The 26,839-nt window shown below is 40.0% G+C and overlaps 2 protein-coding genes across 4 annotated transcripts; one reads left to right on the forward strand and one right to left on the reverse strand.

Annotated features, from left to right (window-relative positions):
- The first annotated feature begins 44 nt into the window (after positions 1–44).
- ndufaf8 (NADH:ubiquinone oxidoreductase complex assembly factor 8) lies at positions 45–771 on the forward strand. Of its 2 annotated transcripts, XM_079476548.1 has the most exons (3): positions 45–245; positions 385–495; positions 605–771. In XM_079476548.1, the coding sequence occupies exons 1-3, from the start codon at positions 165–167 to the stop codon at positions 623–625; spliced, it is 213 nt and encodes a 70-aa protein (XP_079332674.1). In that variant the 5' UTR covers positions 45–164; the 3' UTR covers positions 626–771. The 2 variants fall into 2 exon arrangements, with proteins under 2 accessions (XP_079332674.1, XP_079332673.1); XM_079476547.1 differs by lacking the exon at positions 605–771 and having other exon boundaries at positions 385–538.
- Positions 772–2,592: 1,821 nt separating this feature from the next.
- slc38a10 (solute carrier family 38 member 10) lies at positions 2,593–25,251 on the reverse strand. Of its 2 annotated transcripts, none has more exons than XM_079476546.1 (17): positions 25,031–25,251; positions 24,090–24,322; positions 23,693–23,810; positions 23,553–23,598; positions 23,374–23,467; positions 21,450–21,593; positions 20,079–20,203; positions 15,769–15,871; positions 13,679–13,861; positions 12,498–12,609; positions 11,050–11,156; positions 9,547–9,697; positions 7,620–7,793; positions 7,094–7,540; positions 6,871–6,960; positions 5,020–5,292; positions 2,593–4,929 (listed from the first exon to the last, which is right to left on the reverse strand). In XM_079476546.1, exons 2-17 carry the CDS (start codon positions 24,180–24,182, stop codon positions 3,911–3,913), a joined length of 3,279 nt encoding a protein of 1,092 aa, XP_079332672.1. In that variant the 5' UTR covers positions 24,183–24,322; positions 25,031–25,251; the 3' UTR covers positions 2,593–3,910. The 2 variants fall into 2 exon arrangements, with proteins under 2 accessions (XP_079332672.1, XP_079332671.1); XM_079476545.1 differs by lacking the exon at positions 20,079–20,203 and adding an exon at positions 20,656–20,780.
- Positions 25,252–26,839: the final 1,588 nt, after the last annotated feature.

A 26,839-nucleotide genomic window follows, 5' to 3' on the forward strand; every position in this document is an offset into this window, starting at 1 on the left:
ACGCAACGCAGAGGTCACAATCATGGCGCTGTCCATGTTGAATAAATACTGTAGTGAGTTTTGTAAATCACTATGAACCGGCGCGACATTTGAGTGTGAGAATTCATTAACCTCACCGGATTATTCTTGGTTGCTATAAAAAAAAACATTGTCGTTGTAGAACTATGCCCGGTTCAAATGTGTGGACTCGCAGCAGAGCGAGAATGAGACTCTTCCCAGAGATGTTTGCTCAATGCTCAGCAGAGGTACAATATTCATTCGCTATTCATCATAATATAATATCAGACAGTGTGTATGTTCTATGTAAAACATTGTTAATTATGGAAATATGGTGTAGAATTAATGTATGATGCCTTTATCATTGCAATGATTTTGAATTATTAGGCAGCTTTCTATGGTAAATGTGTGGCCGCCACAACCACCGGCAAACAGGAGCTGACCAAAAACATGTGTGCTAAAGAATTTGAAGCATTAAAGAGCTGCTTTCAGTCTGCTGTGAGTCTACCAGTCTATCCATCCAAATAAAAATACAATTAGGTTTCCAATGCATCATTGTTATTCTTTGTGTAAAGTACTTATTTAACTCATTTTGTTTTGTTTTCAGATGAAAAAGGCGGTGAAGTGAAGAAAATCAGAGTGTTTGGGATATTAATGGTTAACTAAAGAATTTTTTTTTGTCATAAATATAATGTACATTTTGAACAGCTTTTTTATTTCCTTCTCTCTGTGTGTATATATATATAGTGTTTCACAATTGTCTTCCACAGAAAAGCATAATAAAGTCATCAGTTAAAAGATAATAGTCAAATCAAGTCAGCTTTATTTAAATAGCGCTTTTTACAATTTTCATTGTTAGAAAGCAGCTGTACAAGAAAACATTGACTATAAGTAAAACATAAAAGGTTATGGAAGGACAAAACACAGGTCAAATATCAGACACACAATAAATTCCTATATGCAGTGTTAATTAAATAAGACTATCAAATTCTAGCAGCCCCCCCGGCCAGGCAAACAGTGCAAAACAGTATGCAAACGGTGGCGAGGAACCCAAAACTCCATTGGAGGAGAAAAAAAACCTCAGTGGGAAACCAGGCCTCTGAGAATAGCACAAAGTAACACAATATTTTGAATCGCCATATGGATTGAATAGAAGTTTATATTGCACATACAAACAGAACAAATGCTTAGGAAATTGTGGAGCAGAGCTGAAGAATGAAGAAAAAACAATACAATGCACATCAACCTTAGATCATTTGCTCATAAATCATTGTATAGGTGTTTTCACATCTGAATATATCACCATGGAGATTAAAGAGCCAGACTAATGCTTAACAGACATTTCGTGTTTGGGGTCTTTGATGAGGGGGAGTCAGAATGAGTTAAAAGATATGAGGTGTCTTATGATGGGTGGTCATTATCATGCCATTTTCCACTGATTGGATCAGCATCGAGTCAGGCTTTAAATTTGGACTTGAAACCGAAGATGGCGGTTTTAGGGGTTTTGTTTCCAATCAGACAAAAGTGAGGCGAAACATGAAAGACCAGCTGATTAATGTGTATCCATGGGGTGCATGTCACTGGCACCACAAAAGATTATGGGCTCTTATTCGTACCGTATGGAACATAAAGCCGTGCCTCTGTTATATACACCCTTCCTGCACCCTCGTTAACCAGATCTTAATTGATAGAAGGTACTATAAAGGCAGCCACTAATGACCAGGGATCAACAAACAATTCAACCAGCCAATTAGAAGGGCGAACAGCTTTGGTATATAAATAAAAGTGTCGCAAGCAAAGCGGTGACTCAAATATCTATGGGAAAACACATGCTACAGGTTATGCTTTAGCTTAGTCATGATCAACTTCTTTCATATGGGATTCATTCACACGTGTTCTGAACCCTTCATGGTGTTAATTAAAAGAGAGTGGTCTTGTAGAAATGGTTGTGTTTGGTCCAAATTGGCAATAAAACCTTAAGGTTTAGAGGGGCTTTTGTCTTTCATTGCTGACATTGAAAAATCTCTGACTCGGACAGTCAGTCTCTACCCACATCAGACATTAAATTAGTGCCTTGTGGTTCTGGTTGTTTGGAGGATCTATTGACAGAAATGCAATGTAATATACATAATCATATCTACAGGTATATAAAGACCTTACATAATAATCGCTTTGTTTTTATTACCGTAGAATGAGCTATTTCTATCTACATACACCGTGGGTCCCCTTACATGAAATTTGTTGTTTCTACAGTAGCCCTATACAGACAAATTGCTCAAGAGCACGTTTTGTAAATACGTTATCTCCCTTGGCAAAGAAGCGAAAACGTTCCGCCATCTTAGTTCTGCGTCAGCCTCCGTAGTGCTTTAGGAGGGGGGAGTGAATCATCACCACTAGATGCTGCTAAATTTCATACACTGAACCTTTAATAAACCCGCTTAAATCTATGTGTCACATGGCCAGATTATAACTGAGAATCTAAAACAGTAAAAATAAACTTTTCACCTTAACATATTTGTCAACCCTTTCACCAATAAACAGGAGACAGATTTGTAATGCAAGCAAGGGCTACAACACATTGAATATTTCACTACAAACTTTCTTATAAATAACTTTATTAATTTAAGGTAATTTAAAAAAATCTAACTAAAACAAAGAAATAGTTTAGACAAAACAATTCTTTTAAGATTTTGGTTATTCTCTGCAATCTGCTCAGACACATTTAAACTTGAGTTATACTTTTTAACAAATGCTTTTCAATAAACCCTATTACCGACCCATAATCAGGCTGTGCTGTATGAACCCCTTATGACCTCATACCATATTTTTCCTTTTGAAATACTAAAAGATATTGAAAAGATATAGTAGATCGGAAAGAGAAAGACATATCCACACACAGTGTGGGTGTAACAGACCTCACATACTCATTACTGCAGCATTGAAAACTACAAGGCACCTGAACAGAATGAAATATTCATAAGAAAAACATGGAATGTAGAACAGTAGAACAGCATCTTGTACACCGAAAATAAGGATTATTGATATGTTCAGCATTAACCAATGAATTAACAAAATGGGTCTAATTTTAAAACGTAAAGAGTACTTTATATACACACATAAACAAAACACAAAAGTAAATTCACCAAGATACTGTAGCAACAAACACAGATTAAATATTTTTCTTTGAGCTCAATCACAGCTGGTTGAACAATTTCGAGGGAAAAGGGAAAAATTCCTACTACTAAGGACTCGCTTAGAAGCAAATAGGCTTACACTCTTTCAGTACTGCATAAATTACATTGTCTTAAAAACAAACTAGAGAAAATATTTTTTTTACAAAAGGGCTTCGGCTGAATAAGAAATATCATCCAACACAATGTAATATTAATATACAGAAAATAATATTACACATTTAATGACTCATTTCTCCAGAACACTCTTCTATTAATTTAAATTGTTTTTAGGTTGAGACAGCAAACTGCAATAAACAAATCAGCCACTAGATGGTGCGCCTAATTTGCAAAGGTCCAAAACACAATAGGTTAAAATGCATTTTTTACTGTGATTCCGCTCAGTTTATTAAACCAGACATTCAGTTTATTGCACCAGATTTAGCAAAATCTCACAATACAATAACAGAAGCCCACATAGGCCTCTAATTTCATCATACCCTGCGGAACACTGGCGGATCAAAGCAAAACGCTCGCTGTCACCATGAGCCCTAATGAATAAAGGAATGTCATGACTCAGATAAAGGCATCTAGTTTTAAAATAAAAGGCAAGGTATCAGATGTTCTCACAGTAACTTCCTACTTAACTGAATGTACATGTAAAGGTCCTATAGTTCAGACAAGGTACCCGGTCAACCATAAGACTGTGCAGGACACATCTGCAAGATCTTCAATCTTGAATTCTAGTCTTCATCCTCCTGACTCTGAAACGTCTGTTTGAGTTGGCGTGTGTGCACCTGAACCCCAGCCATCAGCCATCCGTCCAGGACGGCACGTAAGTCTGACACTTCCAAATCCAGCAGAGGGTCCAGTCCGCCACCCTGAGGGTTCACATCCCTGCGCCTCCTCCTGAGATCCGTTCCTCCATCATCTCTGCTTCTCTTCACTACTTTAACCTTCTCTTCCACCTGTGGGACTACGTTCTCCTTCAAGTCCCTTCCTCCATTTTTCTTTGGTTCAGGTGGGTGTTCCTCTTTAGAGGGGTCGTTCTTTTCTGCTGCTTTTTTAGCATCAATGACCTGCTGTAGCTGGTCTAACCGTTCCTGATCCTCAAGAACCTGTTTCTCCTTTTCGGCCTGCTCCATGATCTCCATTTCGGCTTTCTCCCTCTCTAGTTTAAGCCTCTCAGCTTCAAGCCTTTCCCTTTCCAGCCGTTCCTTTTCCTTCCGCACATGTTCAAGCTCTTGCTCTCGTGCCAGCTGCTCCCGTCTTTCCCTCTCCTTACGTTCTCTCTCGACACGAGCCTGCACCTCTTTCTCAATCCTCTCCTGCTCCAGTCTTTCTTTCTCAATCCTCTCCTTTTCTGCTTCAAGCTGGACTAACTTCTGCTTCACTCTCTCCTCTTCTTCTGCTAAAGTGTCAGGGTTGACTCTGGGCTGGTCTGGATCACGCTTGCGTAGCGGGACCCCTCGAGCACCAAGTTCCGTATCCACAGGATCTGCATCATATTTCGGTGGAAGCTCCTCCTGCTTAGAAACCAAACCACCACCCTCCTGCACCGACTCGATGGCGTTGTGGGAAAGGCCAACGACCGGATCCACTTCAGGTTTTCTCTCCAAATGCTCCAATTCGTTATTGTGCACCGGCTCTCCCTGGGCTTGCATTTGGTCTGGAGCAATGGCAGCATCTTTGGGCTTTGCCACCTCCCCCAATACGTCCGGCTGCTTCTGCCCAATGTTCTGAACCTCACCTGCACCCTCCCCTTAACACAAGACAATGTATGTTTGATTACCGCAATAAATGCAACAATGCAAAAGTAAATTTTTGTAGTAGTAAGAGTCCACACTTCTACCTGCTGCTGCTGCTTTTGGTTCAACCTCCTCCTCTATCTGATGAACCTCCTTGTGCTCCTCAACCACAGCTGCGTGTTTCTCCTCCTGGCCCACAAGCCTTTTCTGCTGTTCTGCAGCCTTCGGTTCTTCTTCTCCCTCTTTGATTTGGTGGATCTCCTTGTGTTGTTCCTCTATCACAGCTAGGAGTTTCTCCTGTGTGTCCAGAAGTCTCTTCTGCTGTTCTTGTTGCTCTTTAATAACCTGGAGCAGGACGGCATGGTCCAGCTGACCCTCTGTGGACCAGCAAATGAAGAAGGAAAAAGAGAAGGAACAATGAGACATTTGTTATATACTGCAATAAAAAAAGAATTTAAGTAAGGTAAAACCCATTCAGTACATCCAAAAAATAAATATTTAAGGTACACGTGACACGGTCATGTGACTTGATATGCCTTACTCCATGAGACGGCTCATCTTAATGTGCGTACATATTTTTACACATTTACTTAAAGTATTATTCATTTTTAAATACACATTACTATGTGCACATTAAAACTTCTTTACAGGTATGTTAGGGATAACATTACACATTCATCCATTTTAATAGTAGCACACCAGAATCACGTTGTACTTTTATTTGGAATCATAACTGAAGCTCTAGTGCACTTCACACACATCTGTAAACTAAATGATGTGTCACACAGTATTGGTTATACACAGCTATGAACTACGGCTAAAGTGTTAGAGAAAACAACTGTTATAAATGAGACGACAGAGGACGGTGAGAACAGCAGACATAAGACAGACCATCTCATACCTGCAACAATCTTTTTAATCACTGCAAGGAGGCAGGAGTCCACGGCACAGAAGGAGGGAGATAAGAAATCAAGAGAAAAAGAGCGTAAGACAGAGAAAGAGTGCAAAGTGCCTTGATGAAAAACCAAGCCAAAAGAAAGCAGCAGAGATTTAAGATTCTGCGTGTCTGCAGTATATCTGAGGAGGGCAGAGCAACGTGACATTCGCCAGCCAGTTCGCTGAGGAAATACAACTATCAATGACATCACTGAGAAAAGAAAAAGAAGGATAAGAAAATGTTTAGCAAAAGTCAGTGAAATAACTTTGTACCAAGGCAAGTCAGTCATAAAAAAGTAAACAGGGCTCAAAATTAGAATTAGGCACGAGAATGACAATGTCTACTTTTATTAGCTTAAAGGGAAAGTTCACTCAACAAATTTTAATTCTGCCAGAAAGATATTTTGAAGAATGTAGGAAAGCAAACAGTTCTGGGACGCTTATAGATTTGTTTCCTACTATGGTAGTCATTCTTACAAATATCTTTCTCTATTTATTAGAACAAATACATTTAAACAGATTTGGAACAACTTGAGGGAGAGTAAACAATGACAGAATTTTCATTTTTGGGTGAACTGTCCCATATTCAATAAAAATCTGAAGTTGTTAGAACTATAGACTGGCCCTCAACTGATGTAAAGTGACATGAGCTATTTAAGTCAAACTGCAAAAAAAAAACACTGAAGTGAAATGTTTGGAGCTGAGGGTGTATACTTAAATACCTGAAATTAGTTTTGCAGACAAAAATATTTATCATTTCAATAAGAGCACATAATGGATGTGACTAGTGACTACACTGAAGATGATCAAATACAACAAGTTTTATTTCTTTGTCTAGATTTTCTTACTACCGACTTAATTTTTAGTTTTCTTTGTGCGATTCCATAGTTTTGATGAGCTTAATATTATGTTAAAATATAGAAAAATGTTTTGAACCTTTTGACCAGTGTTTCTGTCATGTTTTTAGGAATGTATCTGTATCTCATGAAAGAGCTTCTGGATATTCTTCAACTACTCACCTTCCATCTTATCTCCATCCTTCGCTCCTCCATCTTTTTCATCTGGAACCTTCTCATCTTTGTGCTCTTGCACAGGAACTTGCTCGTTCGCTGCAGGAACAAGATTTGCGCAGTCAATGAATTAATAAGAACAATGCAACACGATGAAGCTCATAAAATCTAAAAACAAACCAAACGGTCTGTTCACCAGCTGTTTACAAAGCTAAATTTTTTTAAGACTTACGTTTCTCAGGTTGGGGTTCAGGTTCTTCTGGTTTCTTCTCAGAGGGAGCTTCATTCTCTCTCTGTTCTTTAACAACAGGCAGGTTCTCTGCTTCTTTATGGACCACCACCGCATCAACATTTTTTGGATCCTCTGGTTTCACAGGCTTGTCCAAAACCTCATTGCCTGCATGCTGGTCCTCATCAACAACCTTCTTCGCAACTTCTTTTTTCTTTGGCTCCTCCCCTTTAATAGATTCTTGCTCCTCCTCTTGCGCTTGTCCTGCCCCCTGTTCAGCAAGAAGCTCCTCCTCTGCTCCAGGAAGCTGTTTTTTTTCCTCTCCCTCAATAACAGGCTGTTTATTTTCTTCATTCAGCTCCTCTTGGTTTTTGATCGCATCTATCTGAACTCTGTCGTGTGGGATGGGCGGCTCGTGACGATGGGCTTCTCCATCTGGGACAGCAACTCCTGTAAAAGTGGAAGATGTGTAACTTCTCAAATTTTCATACAAGACAGAACTTTCAGGATTGGACAGTTGATGTGTTACCTGCTCCAGGACGGTCCAGTTGAACCTCTTCCTCTTTCTTCGGCTCATCTTCTTTCACGGGAACTTTAATTTGAGGGGCCTCTGCTGGTACCTTCTCTTTCAGTTCTTCAACCTCTATTGGGTCCTTGAGCAGGCCTGGCTTCTCCACCTGATCAGGTTCCAGCTTCTTCTCTCCTACAGAAAGACACAAAAATCCCAATGTTCAGAAAAATGTTTGGCTCCTGAACATCGAGTACAACTGCTAAATACAGCATTACATTCATATGGATAAGACACAGTATGTCAAACAAAGACCAGTAGGGGGCGGTAGAGTATGCAAAACAACAGCAGAATCAGAGATTTACAACAGAGGTATGGGATGGATGCTTGGCGCTTTCCATTTAACCTTGCCATTCGTCCTGTGCAAAACAGTCTTTGAATATTTACAACATCCACACGTTTCTTTAACCCAAGCCTGTACCGCACTTGTAATAGATAATCTTCTGTGAGACAGCATATATACATATCCAGAAATACGTTAAATGTTGAAAATGAGAAACAATAGCAGCCTTGACAAATGTTATCTATGTGAAAGAGGGAGGGGTACGGAGCACTCGCAAACAGGGGCCTTTAATCTTTTTCAGGCCAAGGACCCTTTGGTGGACAGAGAGATGGAGCAACACCTGTTACATATTGTATAAAATGAGTGTTGCTTTTCGAGCCCTCTAACAGACCCCCTGCAGTACATCTGCAGGCCCCCCAGGGGTCGCAGGCCTTCCAGTTAAAGACCCCTTCATAGCTCAAAGAGTCTTAAATGTGTTGATTTTATCCAATTATTTTAACCTTTTGACATGACACATTTTTCTATGGTTCAATTTCAAACGAAGCGAAATCAAAATCTTCTCCCTAACAAAACTTGCTGAAGTTCCCCTTGGGTTCCTCACACCCCTGGTTGGAAACCATTGGACTAGTTAAAGTAAAACAAGTAGTACTACTAGTAATTTTGTAACCTCTCGTCATTCAAAACACAAAATAAGATATTTTGAGAAATGTTTTGATGGTTTTGTGTCCACCATAGAAGTCAAATGGGTCAAATGTTGTTTGGTTGCCAACGTTTCTTAAAACATCTTGTTAAAACAGCAGAAGAAAGTCATATAGATGTGGAATGGCATAAGGGTGAGAAAATGAAATACATTTTATTTTTGGGTGACCTATCCATTAAAAGACATATTTATGTGTATTTTTAATTTCTATTCTCAACAAGAAAAATCCTGCTCTCAAGTACAGTACAGATGCACTTTGGCTAACTACTATTCTAAAAAAGCAAAGCACACGTGTCTTTACACATCTGCAAACAAACACCTCGACATGCCCGCCGGCCCTAGTTCCTCTCCATTTCTTGTTGAGCCCCGTTTTCACACAGCTGCCCACACCCGCACGTTGTAAACAGGAAACAGGTGTGGAAGCGGGTGTCCGCCAAGTGATAAATGCCAGTGTCAGACGACAAGAGGGAGCGAGAGGAAGGAGGAGCGGCAGAACAGAAAACGAGAGGTAATGGTGGATGAAGTTGTTGTCTCTATGCTTTTAAATGATCCTCCGTCCTTTTTACATCCGTCTGTCGCAGATTCGCATTTCCTCTGCCCTCTTCCAGATTTGGATGCCTTCCCGTTTTCCTGTCCTGACCGGAGCCGTAACGGGAAAGCACCACCGGTCACCTCATCATCGCTCTGGGACGCAGAGCAATCAGGTTTGAAGGGCAACATTCAGGTCAGCGATTCAAAGAGGAGAGGCCCACTACAGGAGCTAATAATTTGTGCTCGGTTACTGTCCTTTTTTCTACTTTCGCTCTCTCTTTCTCATTTTAACTTTTACTTTCTGAATTTCCTGTCTGTGTTTTCTTTTTCAACTGATAACTCGCTTGACATAAATAGGAAACAAATAGGTATACCAGGCAGCTCAGGAGGGACGAGGATGGAAAGCTGTTCCTCTTTGGGTGGGCTGACCAGAGGGCCTTTTGATTTCTGCGCCTCATCAGAGGAAATGTAAAGTGTGGTAAAGGTGCTGATGAGGAGGATGCCAAGGCCGACCCACAGAACCAGCTGAAACAGAGAGAAAAAAACAGGCATTGTCAAATCAAATTAGTGTATAGAGTTATCTAAAAATAATATGCTAATAAGATCTATTTAAAAATCACTAACTTTTAATAAAGCACAGATAAATATATAAACCATGTTTTCAATATCTGCATTAACAATTAAAATGTCTTTTAAACATGATTTTAGGGGTGCAATCACAGAAAACAAAAACATTTTCTCCTTCACATTATCCTCGTTATTTGTCATTGACCCTAAAACAGTTTAAATTCCAATAGACTGCAGATTTAATTTTAGCGCTCAAATTCAATATGCAAAGCTGGCAGGGGTCTCGCTGGCATTCGCTCTAAAATTATGACCCTACCGTCATTAACATGCCCAAAACGCTGATGAAATCTATTATGGCAGACCCCTCCCGATTTCACTCGCTCTGATCTGTGGGTATTCTTTGTGCAGTGACGGACCTGGAACCGTCCGGCTGCCTGGCACGAGACGTGGCAGAGTGGCACTATAGGCTCATGCCAACGCAAACATCTGCTGTGCTCAGTCTCTCTTGGAATGGACTGTGCCCCAATATTAGGAACAAACACCCCATTGGGCAGACTTCAGTGTTTGGGAAGTGACCCTGGGCATTCCTGGTGTCTAAGTCTCGTGGGAACCAAAGTGTGGCATGGGGACGACTGGCACAAGTTCATCTAAGCCAGCATTGTGGTTACACATCACACAAGGCCTCGGTTGATTAGAGCATGGCTTTGCTGAGGTCACAGGTTTGATTCACAGGGAATAATGTAGACTGATAAAAAGTCTACCTTGAATGCACAGTGGGTTGCTTTAGATGAAGTCATCTGACAAATGCATAGAAGTAAACCCACTCTAATGTCAAAAGAGAAAGGGTAGGAGATGGAGGGGGGCGGAGCCCCGAGGCACAGCACACACGTTGTGAGAACGACTCCACTCAGCAAGTCAATGCACACGCAGGATATCAAAATTAATGACAAAATCTATTACAAAGAGGAGAGCAGATGGCCCTCTCTCTCTTACATCTCAATGCATTCTCAAAATTTTGCCATTTAAGACCATTGTAGGATCACATATCACAATATATTCAACACCTTCTTTTAAAATTCTACTCTTGTTTACCTTCAATAAGCTACATTTGTGAAAAAAAAGGCGATCGACTTTTACTGGGTAAAAAATAGACTGTTAATGTCTACTATTATGTGAAGTCATAATGTTTTCTTATTCCATTAAAAAGCATCTGGACATTAAAAAAACGACTTCAATCCATCATTGTTAAAACTTATTGGGTGTTTATATCACGTACACGTAAACCGAGTAAAATCGGAGACATGTGTCACCTGTGCAGTCCAGGCGTTCTTCATGATCTTCTTGTAGATGAGAGCAGGACAGATGAAGCAGATCAGACTGCCCATGGTGGCTCCGGTCAGACCCAAGATGGTTTCCACTATGGCACACACAAACACACGTTTCAGAATTGAATGATGATGTTGCATTTGCTAGGATGTTTGTTTTTATTTTTTGACTGATAAACTGTTCGGAGTGTTTTAGCATGTTGCTATGACATTGCAAGGTGCTAATGCATTTAATTACCTTTAAGTTCACCCAAAAATGCACATTCTGTCACCATTTACTCACCCTCTTTTCATTTCAAACCTGTATGACTTTCTTTCTTCTGTAGAACACAAAAGAAGATATTTTAAAGAATGTTGGTAATCCATTGACTGGTTTTGTGTCCAGCACTGGTTACCAACATTCTTCTGCGGAAGAAAGTCATACAGGTTTGAAATGACAAGAGTAAATGATGACAGAATTTTCATTTTGGGTAAACTATCACTTTAGATTTATCCCGGAAAGAACAGCGCAAGCAATCTCCACCATCATCTCATATCCTCAATCCATCCTCCATCCGTCTTTCTCCACAGACCCCTCCATCACACGCTCCACCCTCATCCGTCTATCTGGCAGCAATCGTACCATTCTCTCTCAACACTGCCATTGTGCAGCAAAGGCTGGGCACCGGGCCCAGGGGGTGTTTTTCATCCTGAGAGCAGCCATATTGTTTTACTCAAATTTATGCCCGCTGTGTCTACTTCCCTATGGTTGGATTTGTGGCTGTGAGGAAACCGGCGGCCAGCGAAGCCGTCATGGAGGCCGGAGACTTACCTCCCTCCATTCACTCGTCTCCGCTAGTCTCACCTTCCCCTCCCTATTAGTTTAATTGGGCCCGCTGAGCCAAGCGGAGTCGGCGCCAAGGACAGCCGATCTCTATGAAGAATGAATAAAACATGGCCCACCCCAGCATCACCTAAAAACACGCATCTTTATCATCCTGTTCGGCTAAGAATGAATGGATAGTACCGCGAAGAACGATGGGGGTGATGGAGAGACTGATGGGAGATATTTTAATGGGGATGAAGTGGGATGTGACATGACATCACTGCAGCTTGATGCTTTCAAACCTAAATTGTAGCTCAGAGGGGTTAATGTTATACTCAAAAAATTCTGTAATCATTTTCTTTGTTATGATACAGAGAAAGATATTTGGAAGAATGCTTGTAACCCTAGTGCTTGTATCTACCATAATAGGAAAAATCGACTGCCATTGTCATTTTTCCTGCTATGGTAATCAATGGTGGCCAAGAACTGTTTGGTTACAAGCATACTTCCAACTCTAGGGTGAGTAAATTATGACAGAATTTTTATTTTCCGTGGAACCGTCCCTTTAAGAATTAGTCATTGTGTTAACCATGCTTACAGCAATGACTAATCGTAAATTTTGTCTTACCATTAGGAATGAGGATACCGCCCAGCATGGTGCCAAAAACGATGCAGAGAGTGATGCTCTTGAACCGGAGGGGTGGCATGTAGCCTCCTGCGGCAAAGGTGCCATCTTTCTGCTGAGAAGTCAAGACAGAGACGCGGTTAACAACAGCATTCAGAAACCTTTTGGATTTGACGACCTGCTACAGGATTCCAGAACACACACAGGCCGCTGTTGTGGTTAAACAAGTGAAATGCATGCAGGGATATTAGGTTTGGCATGCGAGGTTCATAAACCCCCCTCAGTCCTGTTGTCAAAATGCCAGATTTAACGACAGCGTAAAACCCTTCCACCGTCTGCAGATCCAGCTGCGTCTGTTCGGCACGATTTGAGCTGATTCAGCGCTGCACCGGCATGGAGACTGTGAGCCAAATTCTTGCCTTTTTTATGAAGGAGATCTAGATCCTTTCGCGTCAATCCAGCCCCTTTTATTTTCTCCTGAACCTTGGTAGGTTTTATCACTGTAGAACCGCCTCGGATGCAGTCAGTGGAGCCCGAATCACTGGTGTCTGCGTGGCGGCTGGATCTCAGGGGATGGTCAGACGTAGGCCAGACACTGGGGTCTGACATCAGTTTTGTGTAAATCTGTTAGATTCAATGAGGTCTTTATGGAGTCTATAAAATTTAGCCAAATAGTTTTCCAGCTGGTGCAGTTCATGCATATCAGGAAGGTGGAGACAAGTTTGACAATACCCAGCTGTCAATTCTGAATCAGAATTTCAGTAAAAGGGCGGAGTATGAGTGGTTAAAGTGGGAAGTTATGGTTTACGTGATAGAAGTAATAGAAAATTCTATCATCAATTTACTCATCATCGTGTCATTCCAAACCTTTAAGACTTTCTCTGTTCAGCAGAACACAAAAGAAGATATTTTAAAGAATGTTGGTAACCAAACAACATTGACTTCCATTGTATGCACTATTTCTCAAAATATCTTCTTTTGTGTTGCACAGAAGAAAGAGTTATATAAAGTTCTGAACAACATAAGGCTGAATCAATGACAGAATTTTGAAATAAGCCAAGTTGTACATGTTTTTTAGACTCAAAGTCTAAAAAGCAAAGTTGCACACTATTACAAAATCACAGTCAATCTGAAGAAAATTAATGTTAAAAATCTAGACAGGTTATCTAAGAAAAGAGTGTTACCTGCTGCTCGAATAGCATGGTGTTGATGGCCTGCCTGCAGGGCAAAATCATCATAGGAAAGCCCACGGCCACGGACATCATGAAGCCCACACGGATCATCTCCGTCACCAGGTTAGATGGGAAGTTCATCAGCACATTCCCAGCTATGTTGTCAGTGAAGCTTACATAACCAAAGAAGCCCACCTGGAAAAGTATAGTTTAGTTTTTGAAAGATTTCCCAAATCAGGTACAGGTTTTCATGAATGTTTATAAAATGACACTGCATCGTGAGGCATAATGTATGGCGTAACTTCATTTAAATCAATGTGACCTTATTTGTTAATATTTTTTATCCCTGCACACATGGTCTTGGTTAAGTTATAAGGTTTTAATGAAGAATTAAAAAAAAACTTTCATTTAGAATAACATGCACTGATAAAGGATGCACAATAAGACCAGACACATTTATTAAAGGTCCAGTGTATGAATTTAAGCACCATCTAGTGGTGAGGTTGCAAATTGCAACCAAAGGCTCACCCCACCCCTTCCATATGAAGCTCTATGGAGGCTGACACAGAATTAATGTCTCCACGTTTTTGCTTCATTGCTGAAGGAGATAACGTATTAACGAAATGCACAATATATTTCAAAAAGTACCATTTGATTGTTTGTATGCAGCCAGAGCTGAAACTTTGCTATTGATTTTCCCACGTTAGTTCAAGGTACGAAGTTAAAGCAGTAGTTCGCCTAAAAAAATAAGTCCCCATTGACTTTCCATAGTAACTATTATTTCTATGGAAAGTCAATGGAGGCTTATTTTGATGTGAACGACTACTCTAACTCTCACCACACGTCGCCGAAACGTTCCTGTAAACACATAATTTCATAAGGAGGCCACTTCGAATTGATTGGCACTAATCCTTCTTATAGAATTATAAAGACTCATCCCAATAGAAATTCATGTCTCTTTCCTTGTCTCTCTGATGACCTCCCAACCCCTTCTGATGGCGCAATGATATTGTTTTTAAAAACAGAGAGCGTCAACAGTTTTTCAAAGGTTTAAAAGCCTATCGGCCCCCACAGGCCCACTCTAAAGAGAAACAAAGCAGAGCCTTCCTTCTCCAACCTCTTAAGCCTTGATCTATCCACAGAGGAAAAGCTTCCCTTCAGTAGCAACACCAGGCAGAAGTCCTTGAGCCCGCCACAAAACCCTCTCTATTCTACTCTACAAACCCTCCCCTGAATCAATTCGGCTTTTGTTTGTGGAGAAAAAAAGCCAAAGACTATGAAATATAAAAGTGGAATACAAAGAATGCTGAAAAAATCCTGATAAAAATTATATCTCAAGGTAATGTTTATACTGGAGCTTTGCGAGAGGAGAAAAGGGAGGAGGAACATTCTGCCGTCGTCTTCAAGCACGTTCTACACAAAGTGGCCCTGAAAATATTTATGAAGAGTAAAAAAAAGACGTGGCATTTGATGTCGATGGAGCCTTACATTTGGGAAAAGTTCTCTCTGTACCGACGAGCTCCGAAGAGGAATCGCGAGGTCATTCATGCAACCCCAGGAGCCAATGAGGACAAACGCATGCAGCAGATGATGCATAAAACTTGCTATTAAAATAATTTTTATGTTTAGTGGCTAAAAATGACAAAATCAAATTAACTGGTATTACATTATTTTGAATTATCTGAAAGATACATGTAATCATATTAAGTGTATGGAATTTAGTGGCATCTAGCAGTGAGGTTGAGAATTGCAACCAAGTCTCACTCCACCCTTGCCTTTCAAAGCACTACGGTGGCTGACACAGGATTAAGATGATGCCACGTTTTCGGCTTCTCTCCGAAGGAAATAACATATTTCTGAATCGGGCTCTGTAAAGCAGTTTGTCCATTTACGGCTACTGTAGAAACAACATGGCTAAATCCATGCAAGGGGATGTATGAAGATAGAAAGAGCACATTCTAAGGTAATAAAAACATAACTCTTCATTATATAAAGTTTTTATAATCCTCTGAAAACATAGTAATGTATATAAAACTGCATTTCTGTCGGCAGAAAATAAATTACACATTGGACCTTTAAGCGACTATAAAAGTGTTACTTACTGTAATGTAGAAGGTGGTGACCACATTGAGTGAGGAGGAGAATATTGTACTCATCCTCATCACTGAGGGCTCATCCAGGCTGTCATAAGTGGGTAACACTTGCCTATTGAAGAGATAACTTTTTATACACATCAGGCCCAAAATGAACATTCTGGATTCAATACAAGAGAAGCTAACAATAAAAAATTATTGTAAACCCTTGTTTAAATGCTTTAGTCTACTGAATTTTAATGATAATTCTTCATAATTATTCAATGCAAAACACGTTATGGTGAAGTTATCCAAATGACGGCTTACGTGTACTATACCCAGAAGATTCCTTAAAAACTTCACAATGCAAAAGAGAATATGCTTATAACAGCACAATTTGAGCATGGCTAGATTTATTATAACACTACAACAAAATAAAACACAAATATAATACGTGAAATCCCATTAATGCTGATTTACGATTTAACTCAAACTGACCTGTCAAGTATAATCATTATATAGCATGAAAACATGTTGAACCGTGAGCTTGGGCACCAGAGAGACATAAACATGCAAGAGCAAAGGAAGCAGGAATTTAATATAGAGAGACCATCACTCATTTCAGACAAACATCAGACAAAATGGAGGAAGAGTGGGAAGCAGGGAGAGCAGAACTGGATGAAACCAACACTGATAAAGGGCTCAGTATCATCCCGAAACAAAAAACTGCCACAAAAGGAGCAGAAAGAAAATCTATGTCTGTCATCAGGACAACCAATAAAACCAGACGCCAGCAAAACATTAAATGGGGAATTTACAGCTGCTATATATTAGCGACAAGTGCTAGTCAGACTTTAGCATGTTATAAAATTTCTTGGCAGTATCGGCTTTTGTTCGGGTCTGTCTTGCTCTCGCCCACTCACAGCTCTCGTAGACGCACTCAAAGCCCATTCCTGCTTTTATTGGGATATACAGTACTGCATTCTGGGCTGTTCAGCCAAATGCCTGATCTCACACCAAAGACCAGCCTGTCTCGTAGCTGGAACCCACTCGCAATAAAAACCAGAGCAGAGAGAAGTAGACTTGTACATTTCAAGTTTATTTATTTTCTCATACTCATTACGATGTTTGCAAGGCGGCACTGTATGGATATTCCTCTAAAATGCCGGGTAAACGTTTTTTTCTAACCCCAAGCATTAAACTTCAGAAAACGATTAAACTTGAAACAGTTAATGTATGCTTTAAGCGATTGGTTAAAATGTAAAGTTCTCCTAATTTATGACCCATTCACACCAAGAATAATCACTATATATAAGATTACTATACGATAACTATAGTGTCCAAATATTTTAAACAAGCAAACTTTTTTAATTGAAATGGATTTTAATTGGCTGTCAAAGTCTTATCATTCACCAGCTGGAAGGAAATATATAAAAGTGTCCCAACAATTTCGTCCCTCAGTTTTTCTTAAGATTTTCAAAAATTCAAAGATTTTGAGTGTTATCCCTACATTAAATCTAACACATTAAAACATTTATGTTAATTGAAAGAGGCCTAAATATTATTTGATTTAATATTTGATTTGGTTATTTGTTAGAATAAAAATTAGACGTTTATCCCCTGCTCGAATAAAGACAATTTTAAAAGTGCAGACCGTTTGCATTTTTTGACTATTGAGACCTAATGAGCAGGGAATCTGTTGATTCAAATTATAATGAGAAACGTTGCCTTTGCAATAAAATAAAATGTGTTTTTTTACAATAAAACGTACTACAGTTATGCTAAAGTTATAAATTAAAAATGTATAATAACAAAATTAAACCTGAAATTAAATTAAATCAATATTATACAACAATAAACAAATAATCCATGACAAAAGAATATTACAAAATCTGCATATTGGTCTTTGATACATCTATTTGGAAAATAAATTATAACTGCTGTTTCTTTCATCTATTTAACAATACTGGCAGCTTTACAGAACACAGAGGATGTGTGTTAATTCTCGTATGGTGCCAACAAAGGTGCACACTGGCCCTGACTAGCTATCATCTAAAAGCCAAAGATGCTGTGATTGAGCATTTCATTTAGATTAAAGAATTTGTCAGAAGTACAATAAACTTGAGGTGCATTAAACCTTAAACCTGAAATTGTATTTCATGGCAATCGAACCCACAAGCTTGGCGTTGCAAGTGAAATTCAAGCACAGAACTTTAACACTAGACCCCTTTGAATGCACAAGTTTTTCCTTCAGGAAATGCAAATCTGGTTTTATTCTTCCTGTCCTCGGTTTAGGTTCTATTCTTTTCAGTCCTTGAAAATGCTTTCTGACAGTCAATCAAGCATATAAAACACATCTGAATTGAAAGAGAGAGTGAGAAAGAGCAAAAGAGAGAGACAGAAATAAAAGGGGGTACATAGAAGATAATGAGCTTCGGCTGAGTGACTCTGCTAACCGCTAACTTTTACAGCCACGATACGAAGGCGTAATAGATTTCAGATATACGACTATAGAATTATATAGCGATATAATTTAGTGTGCAAAACTTCTCATAAGATGCAGAGAAAAGACATCCATAAACAAATTACAGTATGTGCGACTGAGAGAGCGTTAAGCGTGATGCTTTCCATTGCACTTATTCCACACCTCGACGAAGTGTTGACACAGTAATTACTTTGTAATACTGCTAAAATGATCCGGTCATAACACCTAATGCTGTGAATCTGAGACTTGATGCCGTGTAAGCTGACATGACAATTTTACGACAGGAATAACACCATTATGCTGTTTACACATTACACGGCATTTACACATTTAGTAGGAGTCATATAAGATGCCAGAATGCTGCCGTTTAGCTTTTGGGTCACTTTACAGTAAAAAAAATCTGTAAAGAATGGACCAACCTGCCTTTGGCTGGATATATAAAAATGCTATAAAAAATTTGAAATATACTTTATTAATAAATGTTAACAGATGGGTAAAAATGTGGCCAATGACAGGAACCATTTTTGAAGTTGGATCGGAAGTGTTGTGTCTCGAGGGACACAAGTGTAGTTGTGATGCTGGTCAAAAGCCACAGCCAAATATCACTCATCACACATCAGAAAAGGAGACAGAGTGTGTGAATGTGTGTGTTGGGGTCACATTCAACCTCAAAAGCCAAATTACATCATCCACACCAGAATCCATTCTGACACCTCCTCCACCCCAACACCCTCACACACTTCCACTGGCATCCCCAGACTCAAACGCCCCTTTTTTATTGACCTCCAAACACACACACACACAGCATTATGCTATCAGAGCCCAAGGCAAAGGAAACTAAGCGGAAGACGGAGAGACGGAGTACACAACACTCCTCTTATGTGGAGTTAACCTGACCAGGTAAACACAGCGTTTAAAAATCCCATTGTCTGGTTAGTACATTCAAGCTAGCAAAAAGGAAAATAGATGCAAAAAAAGAAGGCGAGTTCTTATCAAAGTGGACAAACGTCGAAGGCTCTCACCTCTAACAATGTTAACTATGATGTCAGTGTTAGTTTATGACACTCCTGCGACCATAAAAGCTGAACTTATCTCAGTTTCAACATGAAATGCAAACAACGGAAGACTGTGTCAATGCACAGCGGTTCGATTTAACAGGGGAAGATCAGATTGCGGTGGGCCTTTTATGGAAGAACTTTGATAAGCTGTAAAAACGTATAATTTAATGTTTATGAATTCCTGTCTAAATAAATGAATACTTTAACCATATGCTGCCTCGGACACACTGCCAACTGGGAAAAGACAAGGGGGCTTGCAGAATAAAGAAAGTCATCCTTTATTAACTCCCACCATGGGGGGAAAACTATAGAAAGTTGTTTCATTTACTCACCCTCATGTCTTAAAGAATCAAGAATCATATGACACATTTTGAAAGAGGATGAATAAATAACAATTCGTATTTTTGGGTCAGCTGTTCCTTTAAGTGATCAGTTTTCAAAAGCAAAGAACAAGAAGTTATACATTGCACACATATAAGTGGCACACTGCAACAGCTCAAAGACATTATTTTGTGTATGTGTATGTGTGTGTGTGTGTACCCAGTGTAGATCTATCTATCTATCAAAATAACATGGAAAATATAGGTACAAAAGAAAAGGGCTCCACAAAACTTTAGACCGTATTCATTAAGAAATACTAACTGTCTGCTATGCCTCCAGGTTTCCAATTTTAAGAAATCTTGTAGCTGTCCTGGATGCTATCCTTTTGCACCATGAAAATGGATCGCTACATCAAAAGCCTAACTGACCTAATAAAGGCAAAAAAGGGAGACGGTGCAGGATTTGGGAGTACTTACGACTGACAGGCAAAGGCCATGCCACAGATAGGGATGCAGCGAAAGACGCCGTCCCAGCGAACATAAATGACCTTGTTCAGCCACTGGCCAGTGAGGAGGCCATGTTTGAAGGAGGACAGCACAATCTGTGGTGGAGGGGAGAGCAGGAAGGTTACAGAGTTTTCCATAAAGACGAGGAATGAGAAAGAGAGGGACTGGGAATGCAGGGGCGATGCATTGATAAAACCCATACAGCGTAATCAGCCCTGTAGTTTGTTTGATTGTTTTGGATTTAAAGTGTCTTAATTCCCAGCGCTCTAGACCTAGCTTCTAGATCTCTCGAAGACTTTAATTCCTGCAGGTGCGTGTCAGGGTACACTAGGTATTACCAAACAAGGCAACTCCTGATGACACACAACACGTTAGCATTCCGCCACCTTAGCAGTACACTCACACTTCCATGCACACATACCCTGAATCAGAAGGCACCGACAAACAGAGGATTGGATGAAGGTGGATAGAGGAGGAAGGGGGTTCTGGGTAATGTAGTTGAATCCATGGCATTCGTACGGCCCGTTCTCCAGGGTGGATTACTTACGGGTGGCAGCAGAAGGTGGTGGCGATTATTGGAAGACACTGTATGACGCCCTTGAAGCGCCACAGGTGTACCTGCTCCATCCAGGAGCCACTGATAATTCCGTAACGCAGAGAAGACAACACTATCTATTGGCCGGCGAGTCAGAGCGTCAGATGGTCAGAGGTCAGCATCAGGGGTGGGGGCGGGGCAGCGGTTCAGATGGGCCAAAGGGAAGATACATTAAGATTAGAGGGTTAAATGCTAAGCTAAAAAACGGATGGGAAAAATGCAGAAGAACCACCTGAAGAAAACTATACAGGTGAATACAACACAATGCAGCAGACTTTTCAACAATGACACGATTACTAATGTCTAACTGTTAGAAGCTGTAATAGTGTTCATGTTCACATACATTGTGATACAAATGTCCGAATTCCCAGGTGAAAAGCCTCTATTCCATTCGATTCTACCATAGTAGGAAAAATTATTGTATAATTTTTTGTTTGGTTGAACACGAAATTTTATATTTTAAAGAATTAGGAAAGCAAACAGTTCTGACGAACATTTACATTTTTTCCACTATGGTAGTCAACAATGTCCCAGAAAGGTCAGTTGCTAACATTTTCCCAAAATATCTTTCTTTGTGTTAATCAGAACAAAGAGATATATACGGGTTGGGAACAACTTGGGATTTCATGACAGAATTTTCATTTTTAGGTCAACTACTCTGTTTCTTCCCCATATAAATACAGTAAGAACATAAACAGTGATGTAATGAGGTGATGTCATCTATGCATGGAAGGGGAACAGCTCACCGTGAACATGAAGAGCGTGTAGAACATGAGAGCCATGGCTGAGAAGGACTGGATGGATGACATCATGTTCCTCTGGAGGCTGAGGGGGAGAACGATGAACAGCGACACCGCGATCAGTAGCACAACGCGACAGGTGAAGGTGACCTGAGGGGGGCGGAAGGAAAAAATAATTAATACAATTTTAGCCAAGGTCTAAAATTACAGTGAGGGAAATGATAATTTGATCCCCTGCTGATTTTGCTTACAAAGAAATGAAGGGTCTAGATTTTTTATGGTAGCTTTATTTGAACTGATAGAGACAGAATATAAAAGATCAGGGTTAGCATAATAATAAATGGTTATAAATTGATTTGCATTTCAGTCAGTGAAATAAGTATTTGATCACCGATCAGAGAAACCCTTGTTGGCAAGCACAGAGGTAAGACATTTCTGATAGTTGGTTCACATGTTTGCACATATGTCAGGATACATTTTAGTCCACTCTTCTGTAAATCTTTAAGGTTTCTTGGCTGTCACTCAGCAAATTGGAGTCCACGCCGGGACGGTAATCTCAAGAGTCTATCACCAGCGGTTTTTGAGACGTTTTTCAACGTTCATAGCCAAGCAATTTTCACTGGCAATTAGCAGATTGAATGTGCAAATTCACTCCCTGACATAGATTGCGCTGCTGACATAGACCGCCATTGTGCACTCACTTTGTTAAGTCACAAGGCGTTAAACGTCGACTATAAACGCACGTTATTATCGTACCTGTGTGGACAAGCCTTTAGCCTCCTTCACAGATTTTCTATAGGACTAGGGTCTAGACTGGCTAGGACATTTAATATTGGCAATATGTTTTGGGTCTTTGTCATGTTAAAGGCACATCCACGACCCATCTTCAGTGATCTAGTTAAGGGAGGTTCTTGTCAAAAATGTAACTGTACATGGGCAGGTCCCTCAGCCCCTCAATGCTGTGAAGTCATCCTGAACCTATAGCGGAGAAAAATCCCTAAAGGATAATGTTTCCAACACTGTACTTGTCTGTAGGGATGGTGTTCTTGGGGTTATAGTCATCATTTCTCTCCCTACAAAAAAAGGAGTCAATTTTGGTCTCACAGCACTTGCTCCAAAGCCTTTTCTTAACCGTTTTGATGTTCATTGTCAAACTTCAGACGAGCCGTGCGGGCCTTCTTGTGCAGGAGGGCCTTGCGGGGGCTTCAGGATTTCCATCTATTGTGGCATAGCTTGTTACCAATGGTTTGCTTGCTAACTGCGGTCCCAACTTTCTTGAAATTATTACCAAGCTTCTTCCGTGTATTTCTGGGCTGATCTTTAACCTTTCTCATGATCATCTTTACCCCATTGGGGAAATCTTGCAGGAGCTCTTGGTAGCTATTTTGTATTTCTTCTATTTCAAAATAATCGCACCAACAGTAGTCTCCTTTTCACCAAGATTCTGTCTGTAGCCTATTCAAGGTTCAATCTTTTTAACTTATTTGGTCTAGACCATGGTGGTGGAGAGGTTAAAATGGAAGATAAAGATTCTGTTGGCAGGCATCAGTTATATACATAACAAGCTGATTTAGGAGTACTTTCTTAAAATGACAGGGCTAATCTGTTGTCCATATAGGCACACAACCAATCTGTGGGAGCCAGAATTCTTGCTGGTTGGTAGGGGATCAAATACTTATTTCACTGACTGAAATGCAAATCAATTTAGAACCTTTATACACATTTCTTCCCCTGATTCTTTGGTGGATATTTGGTTTCTATCAGTTAAAATAAACCTACCATAAAAATGATAGAACCTTTCTTTGTAAGTAGGCAAACTTTCAAAATCAGCAAGGGAATAAAAAATATTTCCCACAACTGTAAGTGTCAATTAAGAATAAAAAAGTATTTTGTCTCGTGTATGTTGGCAACAGGGAAGGATTTTTCCTACCTGTAGACCAAGCAACTGGGCAAAAAAGTTGGATCCCAGATCTGCAATGACGACATAGAAAGCAATACATGTCCCAAGCATCAGGCCGATCATGCTTAAGAGAAAAAAAAGAGCAAGAGAGAGAAAATAAGATTGACATGTTGACAATATCACCTCATAGAAAGGTACGTTAATCTCACCTTAATTCCACAAGTGCCTTGCCTGGTTTTCCATAAGCATGAAATGCTGCAAGACAACAAACAGGTTGATCAACACTGAAATTCTAATGAAACACAATCTGGCAACCAGTGGTGTATCTACTGCTTCTGATCACTCTCACCCAGTCCAGCGTAAGTCCTGCGTTTTGTATTACTAGCCGAATGGACCAGGAACATGCAGGACTGGTGGGTCATCCACGAACAAAAGAACAATAATAAGGTGCCCAACACAATTCCACACTGCAAAGAGAATTAAAAAAGTAAAGCTAAACAAGCAAAAATAAACTGCATTAACATTACAGGTCTGCACATAAAGTATATAACATATAAAACCACATAGTCACATAATTATACTAACTTTTCTGAAAGAAAAAAAGAGTCAACATACGACTCTTCGACAATTATTAACCAGGAAAGTTGTGTGTAAACAACTCTGAGTGTACCTGGTAAGGCTACATATCCTATCAGCACACACAACTCTGCACACTTTCTCATGACCTCCTTGAACTCGCCGTTTACCTGTTTGAAGCAGAAGGGCATCGTCAAGACACTAACACCCACGATACTGTTCACGACGTTCATGATCAGACCCCAGTTTGATTCCGGCGTCATTTTGTCTTTTTCCAGGTCAAATGTCTAATGTATAAGAGAGGGGTACGTGGTGTTTGTACACTAGTATAATGTTGAAGTGAGATAAGGGGGTTGATGCAGCTGTCCTTCACCTTGTAATAATCATGTGACGTGGCGCTCTTCTGAGAGGGAGGAAATAAAAATATCACATTCAACCCTAGTTATGAGAAGAAAGGCTTTTTAACATATGGTTGTTCGTGTTATGCTTTATGAAAGCAGAATCATTCTTAAAAGCTTAACAACCCACAACACAATAATATTTTTATTAATCACACAACATACAATAACATAAATTATCACTTGTACATGTATTTATTAATTTAATGTATGTCTTCAATTTTAAATTAAAGATTTATTGTACACATTATCACTTCACATTTCCATGTGTAGACAGATCCATCAAGGAGAAATTGTTTTTTTAAGAGATATATAAAATTATGTATATGTATCATATTTATTATTTTAATCATTGCATTTTGCAGTTGTATTTGGTTTATGGAGGGAGAAGCATATGTCCAAAAACTCTAGAAACCAATGCAAATCAACGTGTATGAGCACAGGACAGGAGTAAACTATACATACGATCTTTATAAACCCTATACTGACTGACTACATGAGTACACTATACAGTAATTATGCAATCTCTATAAACTCTATAGCCAATGCAGAAGTACACTATACAGTAACATACAATCTCTCAACATACTCATCATTTGAAACAAAGTGCACACATTTATCAATTGTTGTCTTATCGGCATATTAAACAAGTTTCACATAAACAAAAAAGAAATGAGAAAAAAAGATATAAAAAGTTTGTGTACATAACTTACCACGTCCTCACTTTTCCAAACAGTCATTCATTTCTCACTCACCATCGCCTCATTACTGTTTTCAAGCGATTATTAATATGCTCCGGGTGATGTGTATTACAACTATGCAAAGTTCCAAGGAAATATTTATAATATTTACAACGACGTTTCTCAAAATATGCCAAATTTGCTTGCTTCCCAAAAGTGAAACCAGGAAGTATGTACAACGCCTCCTGTGTGGCGCTGCCAAAGAGATCTAGTGCCACATGCTTCCCCTAGCGGACAGGAGGAGAATTACACACTCCCTCCAGAGCTGCTGAAGTTCATTTACCTTTGATAAATATACCTGAAATTTTAGGTTGACGGTTTGTTCGTTTTGTTTACAAAGTCATTTACACCTTCAATATTTTTTTAGTCTCTGATTTATGCATGCAGAGATCATATCAATAGCTCTGTCTGTCGACAGTCTCTACGGAGACGAAACATGGTGTTGTTTCATTTGGACAGAGATTTGAGCAGGAAAGGGAAACAGGAAGTTGATCTGCAAGGGATGTTGATCTGCAACAGGAGCCCTGCGGAATCCGGGCATTACAGGCTTCTGTTATGTTACTGGTGTGTTTGGAGGAGAGGTTGGGACCAGCATCCCCTAGCAAAGCATGTGTTCTCCTGGGAGAGGATTTTAGTATGTTGTTTTAGGGGGGCTGGTTATAGGTGGGGGACAGGAAAAGTCTGGCTATTGTGTACCACTGGCCTTAGAAGCAAACTGACAAGTCAGACCATTGGCCGGAGGGTCTTGTCACTCCACACCTAATCCCTGAAGATTGGAATTAGGCCCGGGCAGCAGAAGGGGAGACTTTGGGCAGATTGCTGGGCAGATTTGATGGGGCCGGGGTGGGGCTTGGGGATTCTGTAGCCAGGAAGAAATTAGACACAGGCACCCGATTGAACCGATGACCTCCAGGGGAAACCCCTGGTCAGCGTGAGGTCACGGGAGCACAAAGCGAAGCGATGAACTGCGAGAGGTCAAGCATGCATGCGACTGAAAGAGGCTCTTTGTCAGCTCAGGCATGCACAAAATTTCCCATCAGCCACCAAAGTCACAGGCTCCTTAGGAAGCCAAGGAAGGGGGATGAAACCTGGCGACGACGGGTTGCGGCTCTCGAGTTCGTGTGTGTGTGTGAGTGACCTCGGAAAGGACACACACAGACTGCCGCAGTAATCACATTTAATTACACATCAACCAGCCCTGTGAATGAGGTTTTTAATGCCGACCCTCCCTACGCACAAAAAGACTGACATGTCCAGCTAAACATTGCCTACCTTTGTCCTCCTAAAATCTATTAAAGCCCTCTCTATTAACCATCAGCATTGCTAAAGGCTCCAGATAACGCCCATTATGTTGATAATTGTGAATAAAAGGAACAAAAGCTGTTTTTTGTGCAATGAGAATGGTGTGCCTCAATCAACCGTTCAACCAAAGGTCGGACCTATTTATAATGGTATCCCGGTTGCAACTATGGGTCAGATTCAATAAAAGAAACACATATCTGATCCTCTGCCAATAATCTGTCAACGCCCGTTCAGTATGCCGTAGTCACTAATCAATGGTTTACTAAGTAATAGAAATGGTTTTGTTCACCGCAGCGTCACCTGTTTTTAATATAATACACTACATCGAATAATATGTTTATGGAAAGACCATGAGTTTCAAATTTACTGTAATGTCGCTGAACTTGTTTTGGATTTAAAGAGGTGTTTCAGTGCAACAGGCTTGGCACTAGTGATGGAAATAAGAAAATCTTGGCTTTTAAGCCTTTTAAGCGCATGGCC

The sequence above is a fragment of the Barbatula barbatula genome (assembly GCF_947034865.1).
Source record: "Barbatula barbatula genome assembly, chromosome: 16".
NCBI lineage: Eukaryota > Metazoa > Chordata > Actinopteri > Cypriniformes > Nemacheilidae > Barbatula > Barbatula barbatula.

Coding starts and splice junctions, on each gene's coding strand:
- ndufaf8 (XM_079476547.1), top strand. CDS start 165: ATGCCCGGTTCAAATGTGTGGACTCGCAGCAGAGCGAGAATGAGACTC. Junction 246..384: donor TTGCTCAATGCTCAGCAGAG/GTACAATATTCA, acceptor TTGAATTATTAG/GCAGCTTTCTATGGTAAATG.
- slc38a10 (XM_079476546.1), bottom strand. CDS start 24,182: ATGACGCCGGAATCAAACTGGGGTCTGATCATGAACGTCGTGAACAGT. Junction 23,468..23,552: donor AAGGCACTTGTGGAATTAAG/GTGAGATTAACG, acceptor TTTTCTCTTAAG/CATGATCGGCCTGATGCTTG. Junction 7,794..9,546: donor CGTCCCTCCTGAGCTGCCTG/GTATACCTATTT, acceptor GTCTTTCTGTAG/GAGAGAAGAAGCTGGAACCT.